General features: G+C 42.4%; 1 protein-coding gene across 1 annotated transcript in view; it reads left to right on the top strand.

Moving 5' to 3' along the window:
* The window catches only part of LOC126195310 (CCR4-NOT transcription complex subunit 6-like), a 144,946-nt gene that overhangs the window by 21,196 nt on the left and 96,888 nt on the right, over positions 1–26,862 (top strand). The window contains exons 3-4 of the mRNA XM_049933871.1: positions 21,863–22,017; positions 24,187–24,338. Coding sequence (XP_049789828.1) covers positions 21,863–22,017; positions 24,187–24,338 — 307 coding nt within the window. The remainder of the gene's footprint in view (positions 1–21,862; positions 22,018–24,186; positions 24,339–26,862) is intronic.

Below are 26,862 nucleotides of genomic sequence, written 5' to 3'. Positions count from 1 at the left end.
GGTGTAGCAGTAAATGAAGCATACAAGAAGTAATGCAAACGTCTCAAAAATGAGATAGACAGGAAGTGCAAAATTACTAAGCAGTGATGGCTACAGGACAAATGTAAGGATGTAGAGGCATATATGACTAGGGGTAAGATAGATACTACTACAGGAAAATTAAAAAGGCCCCTGGAGAATAGAGAACCACTTGTATGAATATCAAGAGCTCAGATGGAAAACTAGTTCTAAGCAAAGAAGGGAAAGCAGAAAGGTGGAAGGAGTATATAGATGGTCTATACAAGGGCGACGTACTGGAGGGCAATATTATGGAAATGGAAGAGGACGTAGGTGAAGACGAAATGGGAGATATGCTACTTCGTGAAGAATTTGACAGAGCACTGAAAGACCTAAGTCGAAACAAAGCCCCGGGAGTAGACAACATTCCATTAGAACTACTGATAGCCTTGGGAGAGCCAGCCCTGACAAAACTCTACCATCTAGTGAGCAAGATGTATGAGACAGGCGAAATACCCTCAGACTTCAAGATGAATATAGTAATTCCAATCCCAAAGAAATCAGGTGTTGACAGATTTGAAAATTACCGAACTATCAGATTAATAAGTCACGGCTGCAAAGTACTGACACCAATTCTTTACAGACGAATGGAAAAACTGGTAGAAGCCGACCTCGGGGAAGATCAGTTTGGATTCCGTAGAAATATTGGAACACGTGAGGCAATAGTGACTCCACGATTTATCTTAGAAGAAGGATTAAGGAAAGGCAAACCTACATTTCTAGCATTTGTAGACTAAGAGAAAGCTTTTGACAATGTTGACTGGAATACTCTCTTTCAAATTCTGAAGGTAGCGGGGGTAAAATACAGGGAGCGAAAGGCTATTTACAATTTGTACGGAAACCAGATGGTAGTTATAAGAGTCGAGGGGCATGAAAGGCAAGCAGTGGTTGGGAAGGGAGTGAGACAGGGTTGTAGCCTTTCTCCCATGTTATTCAATACGTATACTGAGCAAGCAGTAAAGGAAACAAAAGAAAAATTTGGAGTAGGTATTAAAATCCATGAGGAAGAGATAAAAACTTTGAGGTTTGCCGATGACATTGTAATTCTGTCAGAGACAGCAAAGGACGTGGAAGAACAGTTGAACGGAATGGACAGTGTCTTGAAAGGAGGATATAAGATGAACATCAACAAAAGCAAAACGAGGATAATGGAATGGAGTCGAATTAAGTCGGGTGATGCTGAGGGAATTAGATTAGGAAATGAGACACTTAAAGTAGTAAAGGAGTTTTGCTATTTGGGGAGCAAAATAACTGATGATGTTCAAAGTACAGAGGATATAAAATGTAGATTGGCAATGGCAAGGAAAGCGCTTCTGAAGAAGAGAAATTTGTTAACATCGAGTATAGATTTAAGTGTCAGGAAGTCGTCTCTGAAAGTATTTGTATGGAGTGTAGCAATGTATGGAAGTGAAACACGGACGATAACTAGTTTAGACAAGAAGAGAATAGAAGCTTTCGAAATGTGGTGCTACAGAAGAATGCTGAAGGTTAGATGGGTAGATCACATAAATAATGAGGAAGTGTTGAATAGAATTGGAGAGAAGAGGAGTTTGTGGCACAACTTGTCTAGAAGAAGGGGTCGGTTGGTAGGAGACGTTCTGAGGCATCAAGGGATCACCAGTGTGGTATTGGAGGGCAGCGCGGAGACCAAGAGACGTATACACTAAGCAGATTGAGAAGGATGTAGGTGGCCGCCACCTGTGCACTGTGATGGGCTGAGGCTGGACGGCGAATCGCCGCATTGACTGTGCGTCTCGAGTGACGCGCCGCTCAGCCTGCAGGTAGCGCGCATTCTCCGTGGCAGCAGTCGTGCTGGCGGCTGACCGCGGCCAATTCCGTCTTCACCTCTTCGCGAACTGTGACCGGCTCCTGCGTCCGTACACAGCGTGCACACGACCTTTCCGTCCTGCTACTATTAATTTGAGAATTAAATTATAACAGTGCGTAGAGGAAGCTAACTGTGTCACTTGCTTCGTTACACTGCGTTGACTGAGTAAGGATAGCAGTAACTCGAGTGTCACTGGCAGCCAGCAGTGAGCGATATCATCCTTTAGATGCTTCACACATTGCATACGGTAGACGAGGTCTCGGCAGCACACTGTCAATAGGTGCATGTAAAGTAGCCACAAGATAAACGAGTTCTGCAGAAATTGGACACGGAGAACATTCCGAGAATGGCTTCAGAGTATGTTTTCTGCTCTCTCACAACCGACATATGGTGCTGCTTCGTGCAACACTAACAGATGAAAATGGTAGACTAATACTGACACTGTTAAACTTTTAGTCACGAACTAATATTATTAGGATACTCGCAGTAATAACTACTCTGCGGATAGGAGCCCGCACCCGAGCGGATATTCCGACCTTAGCAGACCTCTGCTCGACGACCTCAGCGAGCGGTACACGGGACGACTCTGCCAGCTGTGCGCCACGCGGTGTTCCCGAGAATGGCGGCTCCCTACTGCCTAGCCGCAAGGTCGTATTGACGCGCTCGGCCGTTGAAATACGTCACCGTGGGCAGCGGCGCTCCTCCACACACCGCCCCACTGCCCTGTCGCGAGTTTCCGCCCACTCCATCTCCCCCATCTCCCTTTCCAGCGCGGGACGGGAGTGTGCGCCCACGAAGATGCAAAACGCCGTTTACTTGCTTACTGGTTTCCGACCCTACTCGCGCTGCGCAGTTGACCGTGAATAATGCACCACTTCCTCGTCAGCCCGCGCTGCGTAATTTCTGAGTCCATTGTCGGCCTGTTGTCTTCGCGGATGAGACTGTCAGTGGTAGCTACAGAGAGTGGCTGTGGATGCGTTTGTCTATCTGTTCCGCGGTAAGTTAGTGGCCCAAGTCATTTGTGGAGGGAGCTCCGTGTAGACGCAGTGACGACAAGCGGACGGAACGGAAGGGGCGGGAGGGAAGCCACATAATGCTGTGGCGTTTCATTGATGTAATTATATGGAACACAAAATACATTATTAGTCGCCGTGGCCGCATCGAATTCGAAGCCTATGTGTACCCAATATCCCAGGTAAAATTTACCTGGAGATTAAAACTTTGTACTGGACAGTACCTTACCTTTCGCGGTCAGTACTCGTATTAACTGACCTATTTTTTATTCACAAAAAGTGTTTTATTCTGCTGAATTACAATGAGTTACACCGTTGCACAAACACATATATATATTACAAAAGTGTGTCTGTGTGTGTGTGTGTGTACGTACGTACGTACGTACGTACGTACGTATGTGTTACATCTCCTAAACCACTGGATCGATTTCAGTCAAATATGGTACACATACCGGTTACTGTCTGGAAAGAATTGTTCAGTGGCTAAGAACCACTTGCTACTCGAAGGGGTGAGGGTCGCAAGCGACCCTCACACTACGAAAATAGCCTCCTTGCGACCGACTACACACGTGGTTTCGAACCTCTACGACGCATTTCTGACACCTCCCACAAAAGGTGAACATATTCCTGCATTTTCGCTGCCCGTGCAGTAAAACTGCCGTATCAGCCACGATGTTTCATTTTATTACTTCTTAATTACTATTTCTATTTGCAGCACATTTTACAGACAGTATTCACGTGTACCAGAGAATGTACTTGCAAAAAATAAATCGTTGTACACCACACAGTTCACGAAATATGACATCATAAACATTGACCTGCATAGAAACGAAACTCCTGGGGGAAATTCGACAGATATAGAGGTTAAGTATGAAGGCTGTGCTAAAAATATCCAACTTTTAAAAATAAAATCTATCGTTCTTCAGGTACAACTATTTGACACTAGTCAACTTCAAAGTAGTCCCCTTCACCTTCTACACATCTCCTCCAACATTGCTCTCACTGACCGGCCGGGGTGGCCGAGCGGTTCTAGGCGTTTCAGTCTGGAACCGCGTGACCGCTACGGTCACAGGTTCGAATCCTGCCTCGGCCACGGATGTGTGTGACGTGCTTAGGTTATTAGGTTTAAGTAGTTCTAAGTTCTAGGGGACTGGCGACTCAGAAGTTAAGTCCCATAGAGCTCAGAGCCATTCGAACCATTTTTGCTGTCACTGCACGAAGAAGCATCACTGGAAAGCCTCTTTATGTATGGTGCGCAGGTGCTCTGTCGAATTCGGATGTGAAATCTGATCCATTTCAGAGTCTTTTTCAGTTTAGGGAAAAACCAGAAGTCACTTGGTGGTATGTTAGGGGAATAGGAGGGTGACAAACCACAGCTGCCACGTGTCTGGCCAAAAAACTCTGAATTAATTGAGAACGATGAGAGTGTGCGTTATCGTGGTGAAGGTGCCAACTATCCGCTGCCGACAAGCTGCGCCGTTTACGTCTTACTGCTTCACAAACATGATGCAGAAGCTGTTAGCAGTAATCGTTATTGAAGTTAGTACCTTCCGGGCGTATCGTCATGGATCACATCATTGGAGTCTAGAAACAGGGTCAGAATGACTCTTACATTGCTATGGACGTGCCTCGCATTATTTGGTTCTCGAAGATGCCAGATACTTCCCTTCCGTTGTGATGACTGGAATCTGTATCTGGGTCAAGTCTATAAAACCAGGATTCGTCACCAGTGATCACTGTGCTAAGAAACTTGGGATTACTGTTTGCAGTATCCAACATCTCCTGTGTGATCTCAGAATGACGTTGCATCTGTACAGTTGTTAGCAGTTAGGGCATAAATTTTGCTGAGGCCCTGGTCAAGTTAAAATGTTCTGTTAAAGTAGAATGAATTGATCCAATACTAATTTTAATCTCGTGTGCAAGTTCTTGGATCGTGATTCATCTATCCTGAATCACTGCGGTCCTTAGGTGATTAAGAACAAATTCATTTGCAGATTTGAGAGCCTACCTGAATGTGTTTCATTATTTACTGATGAGGGGCCATCTTTGAAGTGGTTGCACTTATCCGTGTAGTCTCCATTGCTTCATCCTCAGACACTCGTTGAATCTCGGTGATTGTTTCAACTTGAGAATTGCCAAGCTTAAAACAAAATTTGAGGCAGTAACATTGTTGCACTTATTCTGTCAGTTTGCCCACGACACAAATTCCGACGACTATCATTTACACGTGTTCATTTGCAGTGGCTGGCCAGTGACTGGTGCTCTCACACCGGTGAAGAAAGTCAGACGTGCCCACTTTGTATGCCTTAAAACATAGACTCGATACCATTGTCGGTTTTGGCAATACAGAACAAAGCCAGATACTTTATAACATTCGTTATACATGTAACATGTGCTTATGTGGGCAAACTCGCGAGTTAAAAATATCTTCTCCCAAAACCCTGGATTGGTTTCAACCAAACTCAATACACATGTCTCTTACTGCCTGAAAGAAACACAGTGGATGGGAGGGGTGAGAACCAGCAGTGTCCATTAGGGTGGGGGTGATAACATGGAGAGGAAAGGGGGAGAGGGGGAGATACAGAGCGAGTGGGGAGGAGTAAAGGGACAACGATAGAGAGCAGTAGGAGATGGACAAACAGACAGGGCAGGCATAGGTAGACAGAGACTTGGCCGAGGAAGAGTTGGACAGTGAAGGGACGAGAAGGTTGCAGACTAGTTGAAGAATGGGCAATGCCAGGTGCTTAGATGGTGTTGATACATAGCTCAACCGTTATCAACACACCTGTAATACTGTTTTCATTAAATAGATAAAGAGGTTAAAAAAGAAAAGAAAAAAGTGACAGTAGCAATGTACATTCTTGTATCTGCGATAATATAAGTTTTATTAAATATCATAAATTAGTTTTAACTTTTTATGCCAAACAGTGTCTCTGTGTTATGTTGATATGTAACTTGAACTAATTTTAGATATAAAGTAGAGAAATTAAAGAGCAAAACTCCAAAAATTGCAACGTAATGTTATGGTACCTTGTGGGAAGGAAAAAAAAAAAAAGGCCATAACCCACTCTTTTGGCTACAGTTCTTGTAGTACCACTCACACCTTCGAAACTTGACAGAAGTTCTCATGCATACCTTGTGGGAAGGAACAAAGCTGCAGAAAAATTCCTTTTCCCCAGCCCAGGCGAAAGTTTCTTATTCTGCAGGGAATCTGTGCTGTGGTGAAGACATTTGTCCCAAATATAGTTTCGTCCCCCCCCCCTCCCCCCCCCCCTCCCCCATGAACCATGGACCTTGCCGTTGGTGGGAAGGCTTGCGTGCCTCAGCGATACAGATGGCCGTACCGTAGGTACAACCACAACACAGGGGTATCTGTTGAGAGGCCAGACAAACGTGTGGTTCCTGAAGAGGGGCAGTAGCCTTTTCAGTAGTTGCAGGGGCAACAGTCTGGATGATTGACTGATGTGGCCTTGTAACAATAACCAAAACGGCCTTGCTGTGCTGGTACTGCAAACGGCTGAAAGCAAGGGGAAACTACAGCCGTAATTTTTCCCGAGGGCATGCAGCTTTACTATATGGTTAAATGATGATGGCGTCCTCTTGGGTAAAATATTACGAAGGTAAAATAATCCCCCATTCGGATCTCCAGGCGGGGACTACTCAAGAGGACATTGTTACCAGGAGAAAGAAAACTGCCGTTCTACGGATCGGAGCGTCGAATGTCAGATCCCTTAATCGAGCATGTAGGTTAGAAAATTTAAAAAGGGAAATGGATAGGTTAAAGTTAGATATAGTGGGAATTAGTGAAGTTCGGTGACAGGAGGAACAAGACTTTTGGTCAGGTGAATACAGGGTTATAAATACAAAATCAAATAGAGGTAATGCAGGCGTAGGTTTAATAATGAATAAAAAAATAGGCGTGCAGGTAAGCTACTACAAACAGCACAGCGAACGCATTATTGTGGCCAAGATAGACACGAAGCCCACACCTACTACAGTAGTACAAGTATATGCCAACTAGCTCTGCAGAGGATGAAGAAATTGATGAAATGTATGATGAGATAAAAGAAATTATTCAGGTAGTAAAGTGAGACGGAAATTTAATAGTCATGGGAGAAGGAAACATAGTAGGTGAATATGGATTGGGGCTAAGAAATGAAAAAGGAAGCCGTCTGGTAGAATTTTGCACAGAGCATAACTTAATCATAGCTAACATCAAGAATCATAAAAGAAGGTTGTATATATGGAAGAATCCCGGAGATACTAAAAGGCATCAGATAGATAATATAATGGTAAGACAGAGATTTAGGAACCAGGTTTTAAACTGTAAGACATTTCCAGGGGCAGATGTGGATTCTGACCACAATCTATTGGTTATGAACTGCAGATTAAAATTGAAGAAACTGCAAAAAGGTGGGAATTTAAGGAGATGGGACCTGGATAAACTGACTAAACCAGAGGTTGTACAGAGTTTCAGGGAGAGCATAAGGGAACAATTGACAGCAGTGGGGGAAAAAAGTACAGTAGAAGAAGAATGGGTAGCTCTGAGGGATGAAGTAGTGAAGGCAGCAGAGGATCAAGTAGGTGAAAAGACGAGGGCTAGTAGAAATCCTTGGGTAACAGAAGAAATATTGAATTTAATTGATGAAAGGAGAAAATATAAAAATGCAGTAAATGAAGCAGGCAAAAAGGAATACAAACGTCTCAAAAATGAGATGGATAGGAAGTACAAAATGGCTAAGCAGGCATGGCTAGAGGACAAATGAACGGATGTAGAGACTTATCTCACTAGGGGTAAGATAGATACTGCCTACAGGAAATGTGAAGAGACCTTTGGAGAGAAGAGAACCACTTGTATGAATATCAAGAGCTAAGATGGAAGCCCAGTTCTAAGCAAAGAAGGGAAGGCAGAAAGGTGGAAGGAGTACATAGAGGGTCTATACAAGGGCGATGTACTTGAGGACAATATTATGGAAATGGAAGAGGATGTAGATGAAGATGAAATGGGAGATACGATACTGTGTGAAGAGTTTGACAGAGCACTGAAAGACCTGAGCCGAAACAAGGCCCCGGGAGTAGACAACATTCCATTAGAACTACTGACAACCTTGGGAGAGCCAGTCCTGACAAAACTCTACCATCTGGTGAGGAAGATGTGTGAGACAGGTGAAGTACCCTCAGACTTCAAGAAGAATATAATAATTCCAATCCCAAAGAAAGCAGGTGTTGAAAGATGTGAAAATTACCGAACTTTCAGTTTAATAAGTCACAGCTGCAAAATACTAACATGAATTCTTTACAGACGAATGGAAAAAACTGGTAGAAGCCGACCTCGGGGAAGATCAGTTTGGATTCCGTAGAAATGTTGGAACACGTGAGGCAATACTGACCTTACGACTTACCTTAGAAGAAAGATTAAGGAAAGGCAAACCTACGTTTCTAGCATTTGTAGACTTAGAGAAAGCTTTTGACAACGTTAACTGGAATACTCTCTTTCAAATTCTGAAGGTAGCGGGGGTAAAATACAGGGAGCGAAAGCCTATTTACAATTTGTACAGAAAGCAGATGGCAGTTATAAGAGTCGAGGGACATGAAAGGGAAGCAGTGGTTGGGAAGGGAGTGAGACAGGGTTGTAGCCTCTTCCCAATGTTATTCAATCTGTATATTGAGCAAGCAGTAAAGGAAACAAAAGAAAAATTTGGAGTAGGTATTAAAATCCATGGGGAAGAAATAAAAACTTTGAGGTTCGCCGATGACATTGTAATTCTGTCAGAGACAGCAAAGCACTTGGAAGAGCAGTTGAATGGAATGGACAGTGTCTTGAAAGGAGGATATAAGATGAACATCAACAAATGCAAAAGAGGATAATGGAATGTAGTCTAATTAAATCGGGTGATGCTGAGAGAATTAGATTAAGAAATGAGACACTTAAAGTAGTAAAGGAGTTTTGCTATTTGGGGAGCAAAATAACTGATGATGGTCGAAGTAGAGAGGATATAAAATGTAGATTGGCAATGGCAAGGAAAGCGTTTCTGAAGAAGAGAAATTTGTTAACATCGAGTATAGATTTAAGTGTCAGGAAGTTGTTTCTGAAAGTATTTGTATGGAGTGTAGCCCTGTATGGAAGTGAATCGTGGACGATAAATAGTTTGGACAAGAAGAGAATCGAAGCTTTCGAAATATGGTTCTACAGAAGAATGCTGAAGATTACATGGGTAGAACACATAACTAATGAGGAAGTATTGAATAGGATTGGGGAGAAGAGGAGTTTGTGGCACAATTGGACTAGGAGAAGGGATTGGTTGGTAGGACATGTTCTGAGGCATCAAGGGATCACAAATTTAGCATTGGAGGGCAGCGTGGAGGGTAAAAATCGTAGAGGGAGACCAAGAGATGAATACACTAAGCAGATTCAGAAGGATGTAGGCTGCAGTAGGTACTGGGAGATGAAGAAACTTGCACAGGATAGGGTAGCATGGAGAGCTGCATCAAACCAGTCTCATGACTGAAGACCACAACAACAACATAGTTTTGTCCAGGAGCTGTAGTGCTGCAAGGTGTGTCCCATAGTGCTTAGAGTCATTTGAACTGCTAGGTGTTGGAAGTTTGGATGGTTGGAGCAGTAACAATGCTAACAGCGGAAGGCGAATTCCCCAGTTTGAGTCCCCGTCCAGCGCACAGTCACATAGTTTTAAAAATGATAGAATTCATTCTGGAAGCAGACAGTGAGTCTCACATGGAACACGAGTGCCTCACCTGGCATTCTGCAGTGTGCTGCAGCCTGTTGCTTGGACGCGACCCTGTTGCAGGGGGTGGTTGGCTTCAGTTCAGAACAGCCAAAATAGTAGTGACCTTGCAAACAAGTTGGAATGAGTTGGCACTTCAAGATGTTTCACACTCCAGTGTTTTAGTCTCTTAATTCAAACTCCACACCTGTTAATACAACAACAGCATTACGTTGGCAGAACTGACCATCACCCCTGCTCTAACCATGCCATTAGTTGAGCCGAGTAAGGCTCCCAGACTGACGATTGATGCTCAGGGCTAATGGTCCTGCCCCACACTTACAGTCGATGTTCGAGAATTGGTTGAGCAACGATTCGGCAAACCGCTTGCTTCTTAACTGGATTACGTTTTCACAGACTTGTAAATCTTACTAGGAACCACTAATTAACTGTTGTCAAACAGCTTAGCTTACTGTGCTTTCATTTTTAGAAAAAATTCAAAGTCATACATCATGATGCAGGATTTGTTTTGGACCAGACAGTATCATTAAAACACTTAAAAATAAGGAAATGGCAATTTATGCATACGATCCTCAGAACTTACTAGTTTCCCAAATATACGAGAACTAATTATTTCAGTCAGCTCCAGATGGTCTGATGTAAGCTCTGGCTAACTGGAGTGGGGACAAAGTGCAACCAGCACAATCAAAATCCATGAGCACGAGTTCAAATCACCCTTCTTGTGATACCTTTTTTCTTTCAAAACAGAATGAAAACTGATACCAAATTATTTTATATTGTTATTTTAAATAAAATAAATTTTACTGTGTACACGCTTTACAGTCCTCTGATGTTTATTCCTTTAGCCAATTTCAGATCTTCATTATAAAACTGCAACACTGTCGCATGCTTTTCGAAATATGTCGACAACTACTTCATCCAGCTGATATCATCAAAATTCATAGCATTGTGCATGTTCAGTAGTGAGCTGCTAAATTTGATATGATGAACAGCTGAGAAAATTTTTTTCATCAGCCTATGGCATATTACAGGAGAAATAGGTACATGCAGCAAAATGGCTTTCAACTTGTTCGGTGCACATGAATTCTCCAGTCTTCCTGTTTCTGTGTTGCTGACTACACTCTGATGCAGTGTGAAGGCTTGCGAGGACACTGTGAAAAGAAAATGCTCTGGCTCAACACTTTTTGTCTGTTCTCACCATCACATCACCTTAAAAAAGGGGAGGAGGGGCTAATGAGCTACTGACAAACACCTTTCGCCAAAGTTTGTACAAGTGCATGCTGAATACTTCCTTCCCTTTGTTGTGATAAAATTTATTTTGTTTACAGTAAGACTATATGAATTTTCCGACGTCTTTCATTTTGTTTGCAAAGAGTGAAAAGTATGGCAAGACTTTCAATTTGATGACACACTGCTGTTGATTGTGTCTCGCCTGGAGAGTTGCGTGGGTTAACACACCAATTTCAGGACTCAGGGAGGCTCATCTACCCTCAGTCAGGTCCGTGCGGCAGTTAAACGATGAGGAGTGGTGTGCTAGCCACCGTTGTTGGGGTTTCTAGGCAGCTTCCTGCATCTGACTTCGTGAATACTGGGATGTTGTGATACCCACACTACGCACAGACACCTGGGGCATGGCATACACACATTCCATCCAGTGAAGGGAGGGTCAAGATCCAACCACTCTTTATCACCACTGACATTTCCAACTTAAGACACAGCATGGAGTCCAGGAAAAATGAGACAGTGGTCGATTGTGATCTGAATGCTGGTCCTATAGCTCTGATAAGTTAGGCTCAGGAAACCCACACTGGATTAAAATCACTGACTCTGATTATTTGGACACTGTTAGGCTGTGGGCCTGAAATGTATAAGCAAAATTTCCTTATTTTCAAGTGTTGTAATTATTTGCTTGAAGGTGCTTTGGTGCTTGTGCCCGTTACCCAGTACCTCATAAGGTAATTCATCAGTAGCTTTTTGTATATGCGGTTCCATAGCAGCTGTTCAATTCACAGTACCAGTATATACAAAAGATATTGTTCTAACAAATGTACCTGTTTGGAAACTTATTCCATTTCTTGACCTGTGACCTCACTTATTTTGGAAGTGGAAGAATAGTCACTTAGCCCCTTTCTCATGAGTTACATTGGAATGAATTTATGAAATAATTTCTACTGTGTCAATTCATTTTTGCTAACATTTAGTGTCATGAGACATTTCGACAACATTGAGTTACATGTACATTAATCTGAAGTTTGATGAGGTTCGTTTGCTAGGTCTGGCAGTCAGGTTATGTAATGAAACATTACCCCGTACACAAAGATACATTTATTTTACTGTGTATCTTAAGTGAGTTGCACAATTAAATCATTAGTACTGTTATTTACATTGTTGCTGGAAATTTATTCATCTGGCACACAGAGCACTGTAACAAATGCATTTTTACTTAACACTATCACATTCAGATGTTTACATCATTCCAGAGACTCTTAATTGTTAATATACAACCTCTGACAATAAAATTCAGTGAATAGTCCTGTAACATTAATGTGGATGAACTATGAACTACAGTTCCCTTACTGTCCTTCGAAATAGTCACCTCCCATAACTATGCACCGCTGAGCTCTGTGTTACATGTCCTGTAAACTTTGCACAAAGTCTTCCTTTGGGATGGTGTTCAAAAGCCACATCACATTTCGTTGGACGTCAGGAATATAATCAAATATCTTTCCTTTCAAAGTGAGTTTGAGTAATGGGAATAGGAAGAGATCTAGAAGATTGTGATCCGGCGAGTATGGTGGATGTTAAAGTTGCACCACCTCTTTTTTGCCAGGAACTGTTTGAAGATATTGGCTGTGTGTGGGTGAGCGTTGTTGTGAACAAAAAACCAGGAACCTTTTTGTGTATACTTGGTTCATATCCTGCATAGACGTTTCATGAAACAGCTCAAAATTTCAACGTACCATGCAGCGTTCAGTGTCGTTCCCACAAGTAGAAATTCCTTGTGGATAATGACTTGACTATCGTAAAAGACGATGAGCATCGTTTAGATGCGTGATTTTTTGGCTCTGACCTTCTTCCGATGAGGTTATGTCGAAGAACGGCTTCCATGCTTTGCTGTTTCATTTCAGGGTCGAAATGGTGGATGCGACACCAAATTTCTTGAACCAGGTTTAATCATCAGTGACAATACGGTTCAAGAAATTTGGTGTCGCATCCACCATTTCGACTAAATCCTGTGAAGCCTCTAAATGTGCATGCTTGTAATTGTCAGTCAAGTGATGTGGCACAAGACGACAACACGTTTTCCTTTTCCTTCACTCCTGGGCAAGGATTTGTCATATGGATTCACAGTTCATCTGCTATCACGCACACAGTTAATCGATGGTTGTTTGTGATTAATGTCTTCACTTTCTCAATGTTTTCATCACTGACGGTGGTCACCGGTTGTCCACTATGGTGATTGAAACACTTTCTCGGCCTCCTCAAAAACGGGCGAACCACTTGTACACACACTTCATGGACAGTGCTTGAGCCCGGTAAACATGCATCAGCATTGCATGTGTTTCTGTCGGTGTCCTGCCAAGCTTAAAACAAAACTTTAAATGGATCCTTTACTCGTTCATTGTCTGTTCTCAGTTCAGAACCAACACACTTAACAAGCACTTCATCCAGCAGGTCTAACATGGAACACACATGATGCTCAACTGAACTACGGTGGGGGCAGGTTGTCAACACTGGCCACTACGCACATGCAGCGTTGTGAGTGACCAGTGTTACCCAATCGACCGTCCTCACTTCATTAACTGAACTATAAGTCAGAGGCTGTAGAATAATTTCAAGTGCTAAGATGTACAAACAATTAAGATGAAAATTTTCTGTAAAGGTGTAGCTGCGGCTGCACTCTCATATCAATAGGTCTGTTATGTTGAATGAAAGTGCGCAAGTAATCTATTGTGTGTCCAATAACTCTCACGTGTCTCCCCATTTGGGTAAGCAAAGCCACTGCCAACTGCCACATTGCACAACAACATGACAACGCAGCATTGCTGCCAAGCAGTGTATGTGCAGCAGCATTCATCTGTCCACAAGTATGTATATGTTATATGACGTGTGTGTTTTGCAATAAATTTAATAATCTTTTAACATGGAAATTTGTTCCTTTTATGTAATACATGAAGATAATTGAGGATGCAATAGCTAGAATGAGTATCCAGTGTCCCTTACTGATTTAGTGTAGTTGTTTGTGTGTTGGGCATTTCTGTGTTTATTACATCTGTGTTGGAGGTCTCCCAGTTTCTGCTACATATAGGGCCTTTCAAGTACTGCATACCATTTTGTGACTGCCTGATTGTGTATGTCTATATGCCTGTGCGTTCAGTTGTGTCAGTGTATGTAGCACTTAATATGGAGTGAAGGCGATGCCAGTGTTGTGTGGTCCGAAAATTGTTGCTGTCCTGCAAGAGTGTTTGCCTGTGAATGTAGACAGTGGATTTCTTTTTTATTTTCTATGTAGCTGTTGCTTTATTATTATTATTATCGTGCTGAGTTTTCGTGCTTCACATATTTATCTGCTGGTATGTTAGTGACTGTTAACTAGTGCTCTGTAGGCAACATATTTTGTGTGTTGTAGGGTTGCAAGGTGAGCTGTACACACACACACACACACACACACAATTAACAAAAGTAAATTATGACTCTACGATGTCCACACCCCCCCCCCCCAAAAAAAAAAAATAATAATAATAATACATTACATAATCTAAAAGAGATGGAAACAAGGATATTAAAACTTTCGTGGCAGCACAATAATTACATGCTCATTTTCACATTTACACAATATTATGCTTTTGCTATCACACTTCAGTAGTGTAAACAATGCACTGAATAATTTCCCCATCTTACACTCTGGAAGCCACTCTTTATAGCAGCATGTGTTTCAAGGCCCCTGAAACAAACAAAAAAGGGCAATCAGCAGCAGGATCATTCTTATTATGTAAGACATTACATTAGTTTTCCATTTGTGTTTACAACACATTTTATGGTGGCCTCCTTACTTGAACAAGATCCTCCTCCTACTGTTTAGCTTCTAGGTATTCTTTTAAACTAGATAAGGCTAAGGAAACTAAATAACCTTTTAATTTGTTGTGAAGACATGTCTTTTCAATGCTTCTTATTCTGGGTTGCAATTTATTGTGTACCTGTAAAATATGTCCAGCAGTTATAGGATCTTTTTTGGATAACTTGAGTGGCTTCCTGTGAAGTCGATAATCATCCCTATTTCTTGTACAATAATTATGTGTTTCTCTATTCAAGTGGATAGTACAGGGTGCAGCAGAATCGACTAAGCAGTTTTAAGGAGCAATAAAAAGTAAATCTGGATGTATAGGAAAAAAAGTTCTTATTTTTCTAAATTAGTACAATATACCATTTTATATTCATTTAGTTTTGAAAATAATGTCCTCGAGGTGGTGGCCATTAGCATCAATACATTGTTATAGACAATCCCTGAAATTTCTAGCAGCTCTTGCATACATATCGCAGGGTATGGCATTCACTTTATCAAAAATCCGCTCTTTTAACTCTGGTAGGGTGTGAGGGTAGCTTCTGAAAACTTTTTCCTTCAGATATCCCCAAAGAAAGTAGTCACAAATGCTCAAGTGTGGTGATTGCGCAGGCCACCCAACATCTCCCCTCAAAGAGACGAGGTGTCCCGGAAACATTTCTCCTCATAAAAGTAAGGGCCTACCGCACCAGATTGTGATATGGCACACCACACTGTCACTTTAGGAGAATGTTGCGGTCTTTCACGAATAATTTGGGGGTTATTTTCAGCACAGTAGCGAAAGTTTTTCTTATTCACACACCCACTAAGATGAAAAGGTGCCCCATCACCACTGAAGAAAGCTGCATTCGGAGGGATCTGAGCAAGCATTTGCTCACACAGATTTTGACTGTTAGTGTAGTCTACTGGGCGTAATTCTTGAGCAATCATTATTTTGAAAGGATGAAACTTCAAATCGCATTGCAGAATCCTTCTCAGACTGCGGTCTGAAATCCCCAATGCAACAGCATGTCGTTGAGCAGATCGTTGCGACGATTGTTGAACTGCTGTTCTCACCCGCTCCACATTTTCTGGCATTCTGAACGACCTGCATTGGCCATGTGTATCTTATCTATTCTTAGTGTGCTACCAGTTTCCTCCATGTGCCGAACCCAGGACCGAATTGTGTTTGCATTAGGAATGGCATTGTTGCGTGGAATGTTGAACTGTTGCTGAAAAGCTCATTGTGTTGTGATCACAGATCTTTTGTTTTCATAATAAGCGCGAAAGGCAAAACCACGATGTGCACTGGCCCAGAAATGGGGTCAACAACTGAACAAAGGCAGACCATGTGCAACTGCCTACCCCCACCACAGCCCCAGCGGTAATCGATAGAAACAGTCAGTTCTGCCGCACCCTGTACTATTTGCTTTCACGTGCTACCTCTGTTTCACTTGTCAGAAAAGTACAATCTGCAGTATTGGATATGTTATACATATTACTTGGCTTTTGAGACCTGTTGTTAAAAAGTGTTTCTGCAACTTCAACATAAAAATATTGCTGACGTAATTTGGATCCCTACATCTTTCTCTAAAATTATATTACTGCTATCTTCCCTAACAGACCATTTGCTATACCCATTTACGTGTGACCATACAGTCTTGGAAATGTTTTTAGAAGTTGAAATTTGTTTCTGGTAAAATCTGGAGTTAGTTTCTCTTATAACTGTACTATAGACTCTCTCCGTCTTGTTATATGTGCCAGTGTTAGTCGTAGTTGTGTTTAACCAACAGTTTTCAATGCTAGTTTTAGATCCTCCCTCGGTTTTATAATATCTAAGGTGATCCATTTCTTAGTAACTCCCATATTTAGACTTCTGGATACAATGGGACAAGCAATATTTATGTAATAACTTAGTGTTGAGCAAAAATATTCCCATCTTTCCTCGACATAATCTATGGAGTGTGTTTCCTTCCCGTCTTCTATCTTTAGTAATGTTTGTAATTTATGCAAATTTTCTGGTTTTAGCTATCTAGATTCTAGCAGAATTTTTTCACAGTTAACGTTTATTCCTGATCTTTCAAGAATTCGCCTAGTCTGATATAGTAGTGTTTATTACTTGACTGTTTATGTGCTCTGAGGAATATTAGTAATTACATTTTTTGATAATTGCACCTACTATATTTGAACCTATTGCTTGACCTTTATATGGTATGTAAATTTTATTATTAAATGTGAAATAGTTGTTTACGGTACTAGTTCAAGCAGGTCCCTGAATTCAACAGTTTATGACAATGAGAGCTTTTTACGTTTTAGAAGATTTGACCTAATGACTTTGAATGATACTGGGATGGGTATGTTGTGTTTAGGTTTGTAATGTCACACAATATTAATTGGATGTAATGTCAGTGTTGATGTCTTTAATTTCCCCAGTTAGCTGCTGACTATTTTTTACTGATTTGTTTCATCTGTTTTTACTCATATATGTCTTGGCTATTATTTGCTTCCTGGGTCCACAGTGAATCTAGTGACGCAATCTCCTTTGTGTATTTTTGGTGGTGATTTTGTCTTTGATGCCTGAGAAATCATAATATTGCTATACTTTCTCTTACAGTAAGTTAGCAAGCAATGTTTGTTCTTCAGCTGTGATTTGAGCTTTGTCTGAAATACTTTTGGGGGATCTTTTTGTATTTCAGTAATGTTGTCAGTGAATAAATCCAATGTTTTCCTTATGAATTCTTCTTCCTCCATTTTATGCAATGTTCCCTTTGTCTGCCTGGGGTAAGTATATCTTCGAGTGTTCTCCTGTCATCTTGGTGGGCATTGTAACCTGCTTCTTGTCTGTTTACCTCAGGAGTTATGGCTGTCAGTGCCTTCTGAGCCATAACTGTCATTTTGTTATTTCTCAGCTTTGCTGTGTCTGCAACATTTTTTTGTTGCAGCAATATCATCTTTCTTAAGGCAATGTGATGGTGGGAATGGACAAAAAATGTTGAGCCAGTTCATTTTCTTTGTATGATATATAATAGAGGGAAACATTCCACGCGGGAAAAATATATCTAAAAACAAAGATGATGTGACTTACCATACAAAAGCGCTGGCAGGTCGATAGACACACAAACATACACACAACATTCAAGCTTTCACAACCAACGGTTGCTTCATCAGGAAAGAGGGAAGGAGAGGGAAAGACGAAAGGATGTGGGTTTTAAGGGAGAGGGTAAGGAGTCATTCCAATCCCGGGAGTGGAAAGACTTACCTTAGGGGGTTGCAGCCAGAGATGGGAACTTTAAGTGTGAGGCCTTTGGCAAACCTTCTTTCTATCAGTCCCTGTACCAGTTCCAAACTGAACAATCCATTACCCTCACCCACCTAATCCTTCACCTACACATCAGCTCAGCCAATGAACACACCCGTCAACTCCTATCCTTAGTAAAAGTCCTCAATCTTTCCTCTCCCACATCCACACCGGCTGTTCAGAGCATCCTCCTACAGGCCAACCGCAAATTAGAACAGCATGCCACCCTCCACCTCAAAAAACTATCCAATCTCCTGGTTTCCCACCTCCGAAAAGGCAACTCACTCACCCTTCACAACCTTTCCAGCAAACCTCAACCTCCTCTCATTGCACACAAACCCAGTCTCTCCCATCTACTCAATCTCCCACTTCCAGCTCCACTCCCTCCAAAACCTCAAAATTCCAATCAACACAATCTGGAACCACAACACCCTAATTCAGTAGTTAACCTTTCCTCCAAACCTCTCTCCCAATCCAAAACCTCTGTCCTATCCAAAGGCCTCACCTTCAGCCCCACTCCCAGATTCAACCAAACAGCCCTCGTCAAAGATTTACTATCCTACACTCGTACTCTCTGCTAGAAATATCACTTTGCCACGAAGAAAAATGATCCTAATCCTACTCCTAATGATCCAACTCCCCAAGACACTATCCAAATTGAACCCTGCCTGGAACAGTTCCGTCCTCCATAACAGCGGCACCCACCTCCTCTTCCTCAAAATCACCCTCTCCAAACCTTCCAGGAATTTCTGACTTCCAGCCTTGCCTCTCAATCCTTCTTAAAAAACCTTAATCCTACCCCCAACATCACCACTGCTGAAGCCCAAGCTATCCGTGATCTGAAGGCTGACCGATCCATCGTCATTCTTCCGGCGGACAAGGGTTCCACGACCGTGGTACTTGATCGTCGGGAGTATGTGGCTGAGGGACTGCGTCAGCTTTTAGACAACACCACATACAAAGTTTGCCAAGGTAATCCCATTCCTGATGTCCAGGCGGAGCTTCAAGGAATCCTCAGAACCTTAGGCCCCCTACAAAACCTTTCACCTGACTCCATCAACCTCCTGACGCCACCGACACCCCGCACCCCTACCTTATCCCTTCTTCCTAAAATTCACAAGCCCAATCATCCCGGCCGCCCCATTGTAGCTGGTTACCAAGCCCCCACAGAACGTATCTCTGGCTACGTTGATCAACACCTTCAACCCATTACATGCAGTCTCCCATCCTTCATCAAAGACACCAACCACTTTCTCCAACGCCTGGAATCCTTACCCAATCTGTTACCCCCGGAAACCATCCTTGTAACCATTGATGCCACTTCCTTATACACAAATATTCCGCACGTCCAGGGCCTCGCTGCAATGGAGCACTTCCTTTCACGCCGATCACCTGCCACCCTACCTAAAACCTCTTTCCTCATTACCTTAGCCAGCTTCATCCTGACCCACAACTTCTTCACTTTTGAAGGCCAGACATACCAACAATTAAAGGGAACAGCCATGGGTACTAGGATGGCCCCCTCGTACGCCAACCTATTCATGGGTCGCTTAGAGGAAGCCTTCTTGGTTACCCAGGCCTGCCAACCCAAAGTTTGGTACAGATTTATTGATGACATCTTCATGATCTGGACTCACAGTGAAGAAGAACTCCAGAATTTCCTCTCCAACCTCAACTCCTTTGGTTCCATCAGATTCACCTGGTCCTACTCCAAATCCCATGCCACTTTCCTTGACATTGACCTCCATCTGTCCAATGGCCAGCTTCACACGTCCGTTGACATCAAACCCACCAACAAGCAACAGTACCTCCATTATGACAGCTGCCACCCATTCCATATCAAACGGTCCCTTCCCTACAGCCTAGGTCTTCGTGGCAAACGAATCTGCTCCAGTCCGGAATCCCTGAACCATTACACCAACAACCTGAAAACAGCTTTTGCATCCCGCAACTACCCTCCCGACCTGGTAGAGAAACAAATAACCAGAGCCACTTCCTCATCCCCTCAAACCCAGAACCTCCCACAGAAGAACCACAAAAGTGCCCCACTTGTGACAGGATACTTTTCGGGACTGGATCAGACTCTGAATGTGGCTCTCCAGCAGGGATACGACTTCCTCAAATCCTGCCCTGAAATGAGATCCATCCTTCATGAAATCCTCCCCACTCCACCAAGAGTGTCTTTCCGCCGTCCACCTAACCTTCGTAACCTCGTAGTTCATCCCTATGAAATCCCCAAACCACCTTCCCTAACCTCTGGCTCCTATCCTTGTAACCGCCCCCGGTGTAAAACCTGTCCCATGCACCCTCCCACCACCACCTACTCCAGTCCTGAAACCCGGAAGGTGTACACGATCAAAGACAGAGCCACGTGTGAAAGCACCCACGTGATTTAACAACTGACCTGCCTACACTGTGAAGCTTTCTATGTGGGAATGACCAGCAACAAACTGTCCATTCGCATGAATGGACACAGGCAGGCAGTGTTTGTTGGTAATGAGGATCACCTTGTGGCTAAACATGCCTTGGTGCACGGCCAGCACATCTTGGCACAGTGTTACACTGTCCGGGTTATCTGGATACTTCCCACTAACACCAACCTGTCAGAACTCCGGAGATGGGAACTTTCCCTTCAGTATATCCTCTCTTCTCGTTATCCGCCAGGCCTCAATCTCCACTAATTTCAATTTGCCGCCGCTCATACCTCACCTGTCTTTCAACAACATCTTTGCCTCTACTTCCGCCTCGACTGACATCTCTGCCCAAACTCTTTGCCTTTACAAATGTCTGCTTGTGTCTGTGTATGTGCGGATGGATATGTGTCTGTGTGCGAGTGTATACCTGTCCTTTTTCACCCCAAGGTAAGTCTTTCCGCTCCCGGGATTGGAATGACTCCTTACCCTCTCCCTTAAAACCCACATCCTTTCGTCTTTCCCTCTCCTTCCCTCTTTCCTGATGAAGCAACAGTTTGTTGCGAAAGCTTGAATTTCGTGTGTATGTTTGTGTGTCTATCGACCTGCCAGCACTTTCGTTCGGTAAGTCACATCATCTTTGTTTATATATATTGCAGCTCACAACTGAACATGCACAGAACTATGGATTTTCATGGTATCAACTGGGTGAAGTAGTTGTAGATGTATTTCAAAAAGTCTGACAGTGTTGATTTTGACTGTGGTGGTTGAGCTCGGTCACAGCTCCAGTTAGCCAGAGCTTAAGTAAGGAACTCGGAATGTGTCCTCCTGGCTGACTGCCCTTCTGTGACTGTGCTGGTGAACAGTAGGCATTATGCACACATGGCATGAACTCACTTGTGACAGTTTATGTTCTGACAAAACTTGTATCTCACATGTTGAAAGCCTTCCAGTTAGTGAGGGTCATTATTCCAAGGTCCCATTACCCACCATTTGTATATCCGGGCCAGATGTCTTCTGCCTGTGAACAAGTAATTCCAGTCTGTCTGTGACAGTGTTCTTCATATGAGATGAAATAAAGTATGTCCAGGAGAAACCTTCTCTACAGTGGACAGTGTGTGACACGGCAAGACAAACACCGAGCGAGTTGGCTGAGACAGTGGTAAGTGGTAATAGCGTGGGACTCACACTCACGAAGACAGCAGTTCAAGTTCCCATATGGCCATCTCGATTTAGGGTTTCCACGATTTCCCTAAATTTCAGAGCAAATACAGGAATGATTCCTTCAAAAGGACACCATCGATTACCTCGCCTGTCATTCTCCAATTTAAATCTCGTCCTCCATCTCTAATGGCATCGTCAATCCAAATTGCAATCTCGGTTGCCTGCTGTTTGTAGGTAGACAAAAGATGAAATTTCCGTATGTTATGTATATGTGTGTCATTGATTCCTGCGTACTTACCTGCAGGAAGTGGAGACAAACCAGTTCTACAGCTTCTTCCTGCCACAACTCAAGATGGATGGCTACGACGGCATCTTCTCACCCAAGTCGCGTGCCAAGACCATGACGGAGAACGAACGCAAGTTCGTCGACGGCTGCGCCATCTTCTACCGCACTGCCAAGTGAGTACCTACCGTGTGCTACCTGCTAGCTGCAGCTATTACCTAGCTATACACCGGCATGCAAATGGCTGGGCAGGGTGGCAGCTGGAGTGGCGAAGTGCTCGTTGCCTCGCAGCCCGGTCCCGTGACAGTGAGATCGAGCCTACAGACATTTCGCCCGGCACGGCTCAGCTCGGTACAGGAGTTCTCTCAGTTTGAATGGCTGAAACGTGTTAACGACTGTAAAATACAGAAATATGCTTGTTGTACAACCCGTTACCTAAATGATCGTCAAGTAATTTAGCTGGCTGTAACACACTGCACTGTCCTGCAGTTGATGTTTGACGGTCAGCAAATGTTAAGATTACAGCAGTGTCAGATGCTGAAGAAATGATACCTCGTACCAGATGATGTCACTATTCGTGCATGTCTCTAGACATTTTCTTCTTTGAAAATGACATCTTTTAAACAACTGCTGCGAACACTTACAACAGAAAGTTAATATATATCTTAACATAAGCAGCAGCACGTAGTGTCATATTTCGAAGCATACAATATGGTGTGTTGTCGTACATTCCTCCTTTACTCACTATTGAGGTGCAAATGAGAGTTTCAGTGAATTGGTTAGAACACAGTGGAATGGAACAGCTTGTGGCAATGGTCTAACGTGATCACTGTGGCTTTTAATGTCGGACTACGGTAGCACGGATACACTGAGTATGATGTGCCGTGTCCGTGTGTTGCCCTCGTCAGGTGTGCGTGCTGTTCCTGGCTGCTTTGTTTCAGTCACTTCATTGGAAATCCACAGTTGAACCCACAGAGACACTGCAGTGTCTCTTTTGGGGAACATGTGATACTGCATGTGTTAATATATATCATTCCAAGTAAATGCTTAGCTTGTTAGCTGAACAATGCCTCCCTTTTGTGACACTTGTGACTGTTTCTCCGGCAACTTGTACTTGTGCAGTCTGTAGATTTATTCATCTTCAAACATCAACTGTACACGAATGCAGACTTTTACAGTTCAATTACATTCGTGACTAGTGGAACAGGCACATAACCATATTTAAAAATAATTTGTATTCTCTCGTGAAGTAATTTTCTGGAGGCACTCGTTATGCAGAGCACGACCAGTGTGCTGCAGTCCTAGGTGCCAGGGCAAGCCTGGGAATGTAGACTGAATGACGTGCAGTCTGAGCCTAGCAAAGTGTTTTCTGACTGCTGCAGTTTAGTGTCACGGTACAACCTGATCTAGTCAATTCCCTTCATCTAGCACATCTCTCAGCAAAATTTCTTGCTTTGTTACAAAAACTTGTCAGACTGTCCTTGCACAAAAATCACATATTATTTTCGCATCTCGAGTACTGAGACTTGTCCCCGATACTGGACGTCATCGATATTTGAAGTTTTCTCTGAAATCTCAAAGAACTGTGTGACAGGATGATTAGTCATTAGTCGACAGTGTTATCTCCTCTCGGTAAGCATTTGTGTATTGTCGACACTATGTTAATGCATGTTTCCTTCATCCGTTGTAATACCTGTGAGTATATTACCGTGGGGGTATTTATTTCAAATGGACATCTATGCAGAAGTGCTGTGAGGTTGAAAGTTGTAATGAGGCATTTACACTGCACTCGATTTTAGAACAGTGAAGCCCAGATACCTGAATCCAGTATGAGAGTTGCACAAGTTAGTATAATAAATAGGACATTTACTGAATTTTACATTGGTGCTTGTCAGAACATAATAATAATATTGAAAAGGAAAAACAGTTCCTAGGTTCTGCAAAATTTTGCAGAAAATTAGGAACTGTTCCTTCTTTATAATATAAATAGGTCAGTCAGTACATCAAAATTTTGCACAGATGACACACACAAAGTAATGGGGTCTGTTCCCGATGGCCGTTGTCCGGTGTGACGTGGGACGACTGGGGTGGTCGCTAGATCCCCTGATTTGGATTAAGTGTGGGCCATTGTGCTGGTGGTCTGTTGAGTAACAGTTATTTGCATGTGACTTGGCTTCATTGATGGCAGGTGTCTTTATATGCCACACTGTAATTTGATGTAACGCTTATGCAGATGAGAATAGTTATCTGACATGCATGTGCCATAATACCTGACCTTGCATTTACACACACATTTTCCCATTCCAAGTGTAAGCAAACTAAAATATGTTACTGACTTCTTTCAGATTCACCTTGATAAAGGAGCACTTGGTGGAATTCACACAGCTGGCGATGGCCAATGCGGAGGGCTCGGACAACATGCTGAACCGTGTCATGCCAAAAGACAACATTGGACTAGCAGCCCTTCTGCACACCAAGGAGGCTGCCTGGGACAATGGTGAGTTTCATTTCTGCCTCTTCCATTCACTGGTGTGAAAAGTCTAACAGTTAACGAGATTGTAAACCTTATCTTCCTTGAAAGGTGCTGGAAAATTGAGAAAATAAACTCAACTTCAGCATTCCATATGGGAATATGGGAAAAATTAGTACTTCTGCAAAGAGGTCACAGACCAGAACACTTTTGTCTAAGAAGTTTCTTTGTTTTTTGCTGTCATCAAAATTCTCTTCCTGGCAATGCAGCATCTCTCACTTGGAACAGGTGTGGACTGCTGGCACAAGATACTACTTGTGGTTCTTGGCTGTTGGTTCCATTACCTGTTTCTAACAAGAGGTGTTTCTGTAGTATATTGTCAAGTTTTCTATGGTATGGGTTTATGGTAACAGTTCATGTATGGCATATTCTAAAAAAGAGGCATGCGACATGCTCACAGTGCCCGGAAAATGTTGCCAAATTTATGTACAAGTAGAATGGGTTTGTGCAGAGGTATAACAAGGATGAAATTTACAGTGATTGGATGCACAGATTGGTAATAGTGACAAACAAGTTGGAAGAGCTTTGTGAAGTTTGTAAGGTAGGTGATGAGGTACTGGCAGAATTGAAGCTGTGAGGATGGGCCGTGAGTCATGCTTGGGTAGCTCTGTTGGTAGAGCATTTGCCCGCAAAAGGCAAAGGTCCCACGTTTGAGTCTCGGTCCATAACACAGTTTTAATCTGCCAGGAAGTTGTATATCAGTACACACTCTGCTGCAGAGTGAAAATCTCATTCTATCAAGTTGGAAGATATGTCAAGGATGATAGAAGTGCACATAGTCTTGCTGCAGTAAAACTTACCCCCATATCTTTCTACATGAAGAACAGAATGTGATTATAGGGTGAACAGAAATGCCTCTTGTGGAGAACTGCTTGCTCTCCCAGACACAGAGATAATTCAGAAAACTCAAAAATACTACTGCACAAGAGGAAACATGTTTTGAGTTCTTATCACTGTAAACTGAAACAGTAAAATGTGATATTTCATAATAATTTGATACAAGTATTAGAACAGCTAACAAAGCTTGTTCAAAGTTACAATCTAAGAAAAAGTTCTTTCCTCACTGCAACAAATCCCCAAGATTGTCGAAGCTTTACAGAATCTCAAAATTTAGCACGAAGTTCAATGTGAGATGCATTTGATAGTTTCCAAAGAACACCAGTGTCAGTACTCAATAAATATCTTCACTGTGCGATAACAATGGTGATGTTATCGATGATAGTGCCAGTAAAGCAGCGTTGCTAAACATGGTTTTCCAGAATTCGTGCACAAAAGAAGACAAAGCAAATATTCTAGAATTTGAACAACTACCAACATGAGTAACTTAGAAGCAGATATCCTTGGTGTAGCAAAGCTGCTTAAAACTCTTAAGAAAGGCATGGCTTCCAGTTCAGATTGCTTACCTGTCAGGTTCCTTTCAGAATATGCTGTTACAATAGCTCCATACTTAGCAGTCGTATATAATCACTCTCGCATGTAGAATGATCTGTACCCAAAGACTGGAAAGTTGCACAAGTCACATCAACAGCCAAGAAAGGTAACAGGAATAATTGTCTGAATTACAGATCCATATCACTACGTTGATTTGCAGTAGGAGTTTGGAATGTATGTGTGCTTGAATGTTATGAATTGCCTTCAAGAAAATTATTTATTGACAAATAGGCAACACAAACTCAGAAAATATTTTTCTAGTAAAGCACAACTAGCTCTTTATTCTATGAAGTAATGAGTACTACTGACAGTGGACATCAAATTGATTCCATATTGTTACATTTACAGAAGACTTTTGACACTGTTACTCACAAGTGACTTCTAATTAAATTGTGTGCTAGTGAAGTATTGTCTCAGTTGTGAAATAGGATTTTTGATTTCCTGTTGGAATGGTCACAGTTCATAATAATTGATGGAAAATCATTGAGTAAAACAGAATGAATATCTGGCATTTCCCAAGGAAGTGTTACAGGCCCTCTGTTGCTCCTGATCTACATAAATGATTTAAGAGACAATTGTGAGCAGCCTACTTAGATTGTTTGCAGATGATGCTGTCATGTACATCTACATCTACATCCATACTCCGCAAGCCACCTGACTGTGTGTGGTGGAGGGCAACATCATAGAAAGATATCAGATGATCAAAACAAATAACAAAATGATTTTGAGAAGATTGGTGCAAAAAGTGGCAATTGACTCTAAATGATGAAAAGTGTGAAGTCATCCACATGGGCATCAAAGGAACCCACTAAATTTCACTTACCTAATAAATCATACAAATATAAGGGCTGTAAACTCAAGTAAATACTGAGGTATTACAATTACGAATAACTTACATTGGCACATTCACATAGATAATGTTATGGGGAAAGCAAAAGGAAGACTGAGATTTATTTGGCAGAGCACTTAGAAAATGTAGCAGGTCTACTAAAGAGACTGCTTACTTTATGTGTGTCCACCCTCTTCTGGAGGATTGCTGTGTGATGTCGGATCAACTTCA

This window comes from Schistocerca nitens, chromosome 7 (assembly GCF_023898315.1).
Source record: "Schistocerca nitens isolate TAMUIC-IGC-003100 chromosome 7, iqSchNite1.1, whole genome shotgun sequence".
Lineage (NCBI taxonomy): Eukaryota > Metazoa > Arthropoda > Insecta > Orthoptera > Acrididae > Schistocerca > Schistocerca nitens.
Note: the sequence above shows the minus strand (reverse complement) of the source record. Positions and strands in the feature narration are given on the sequence as shown.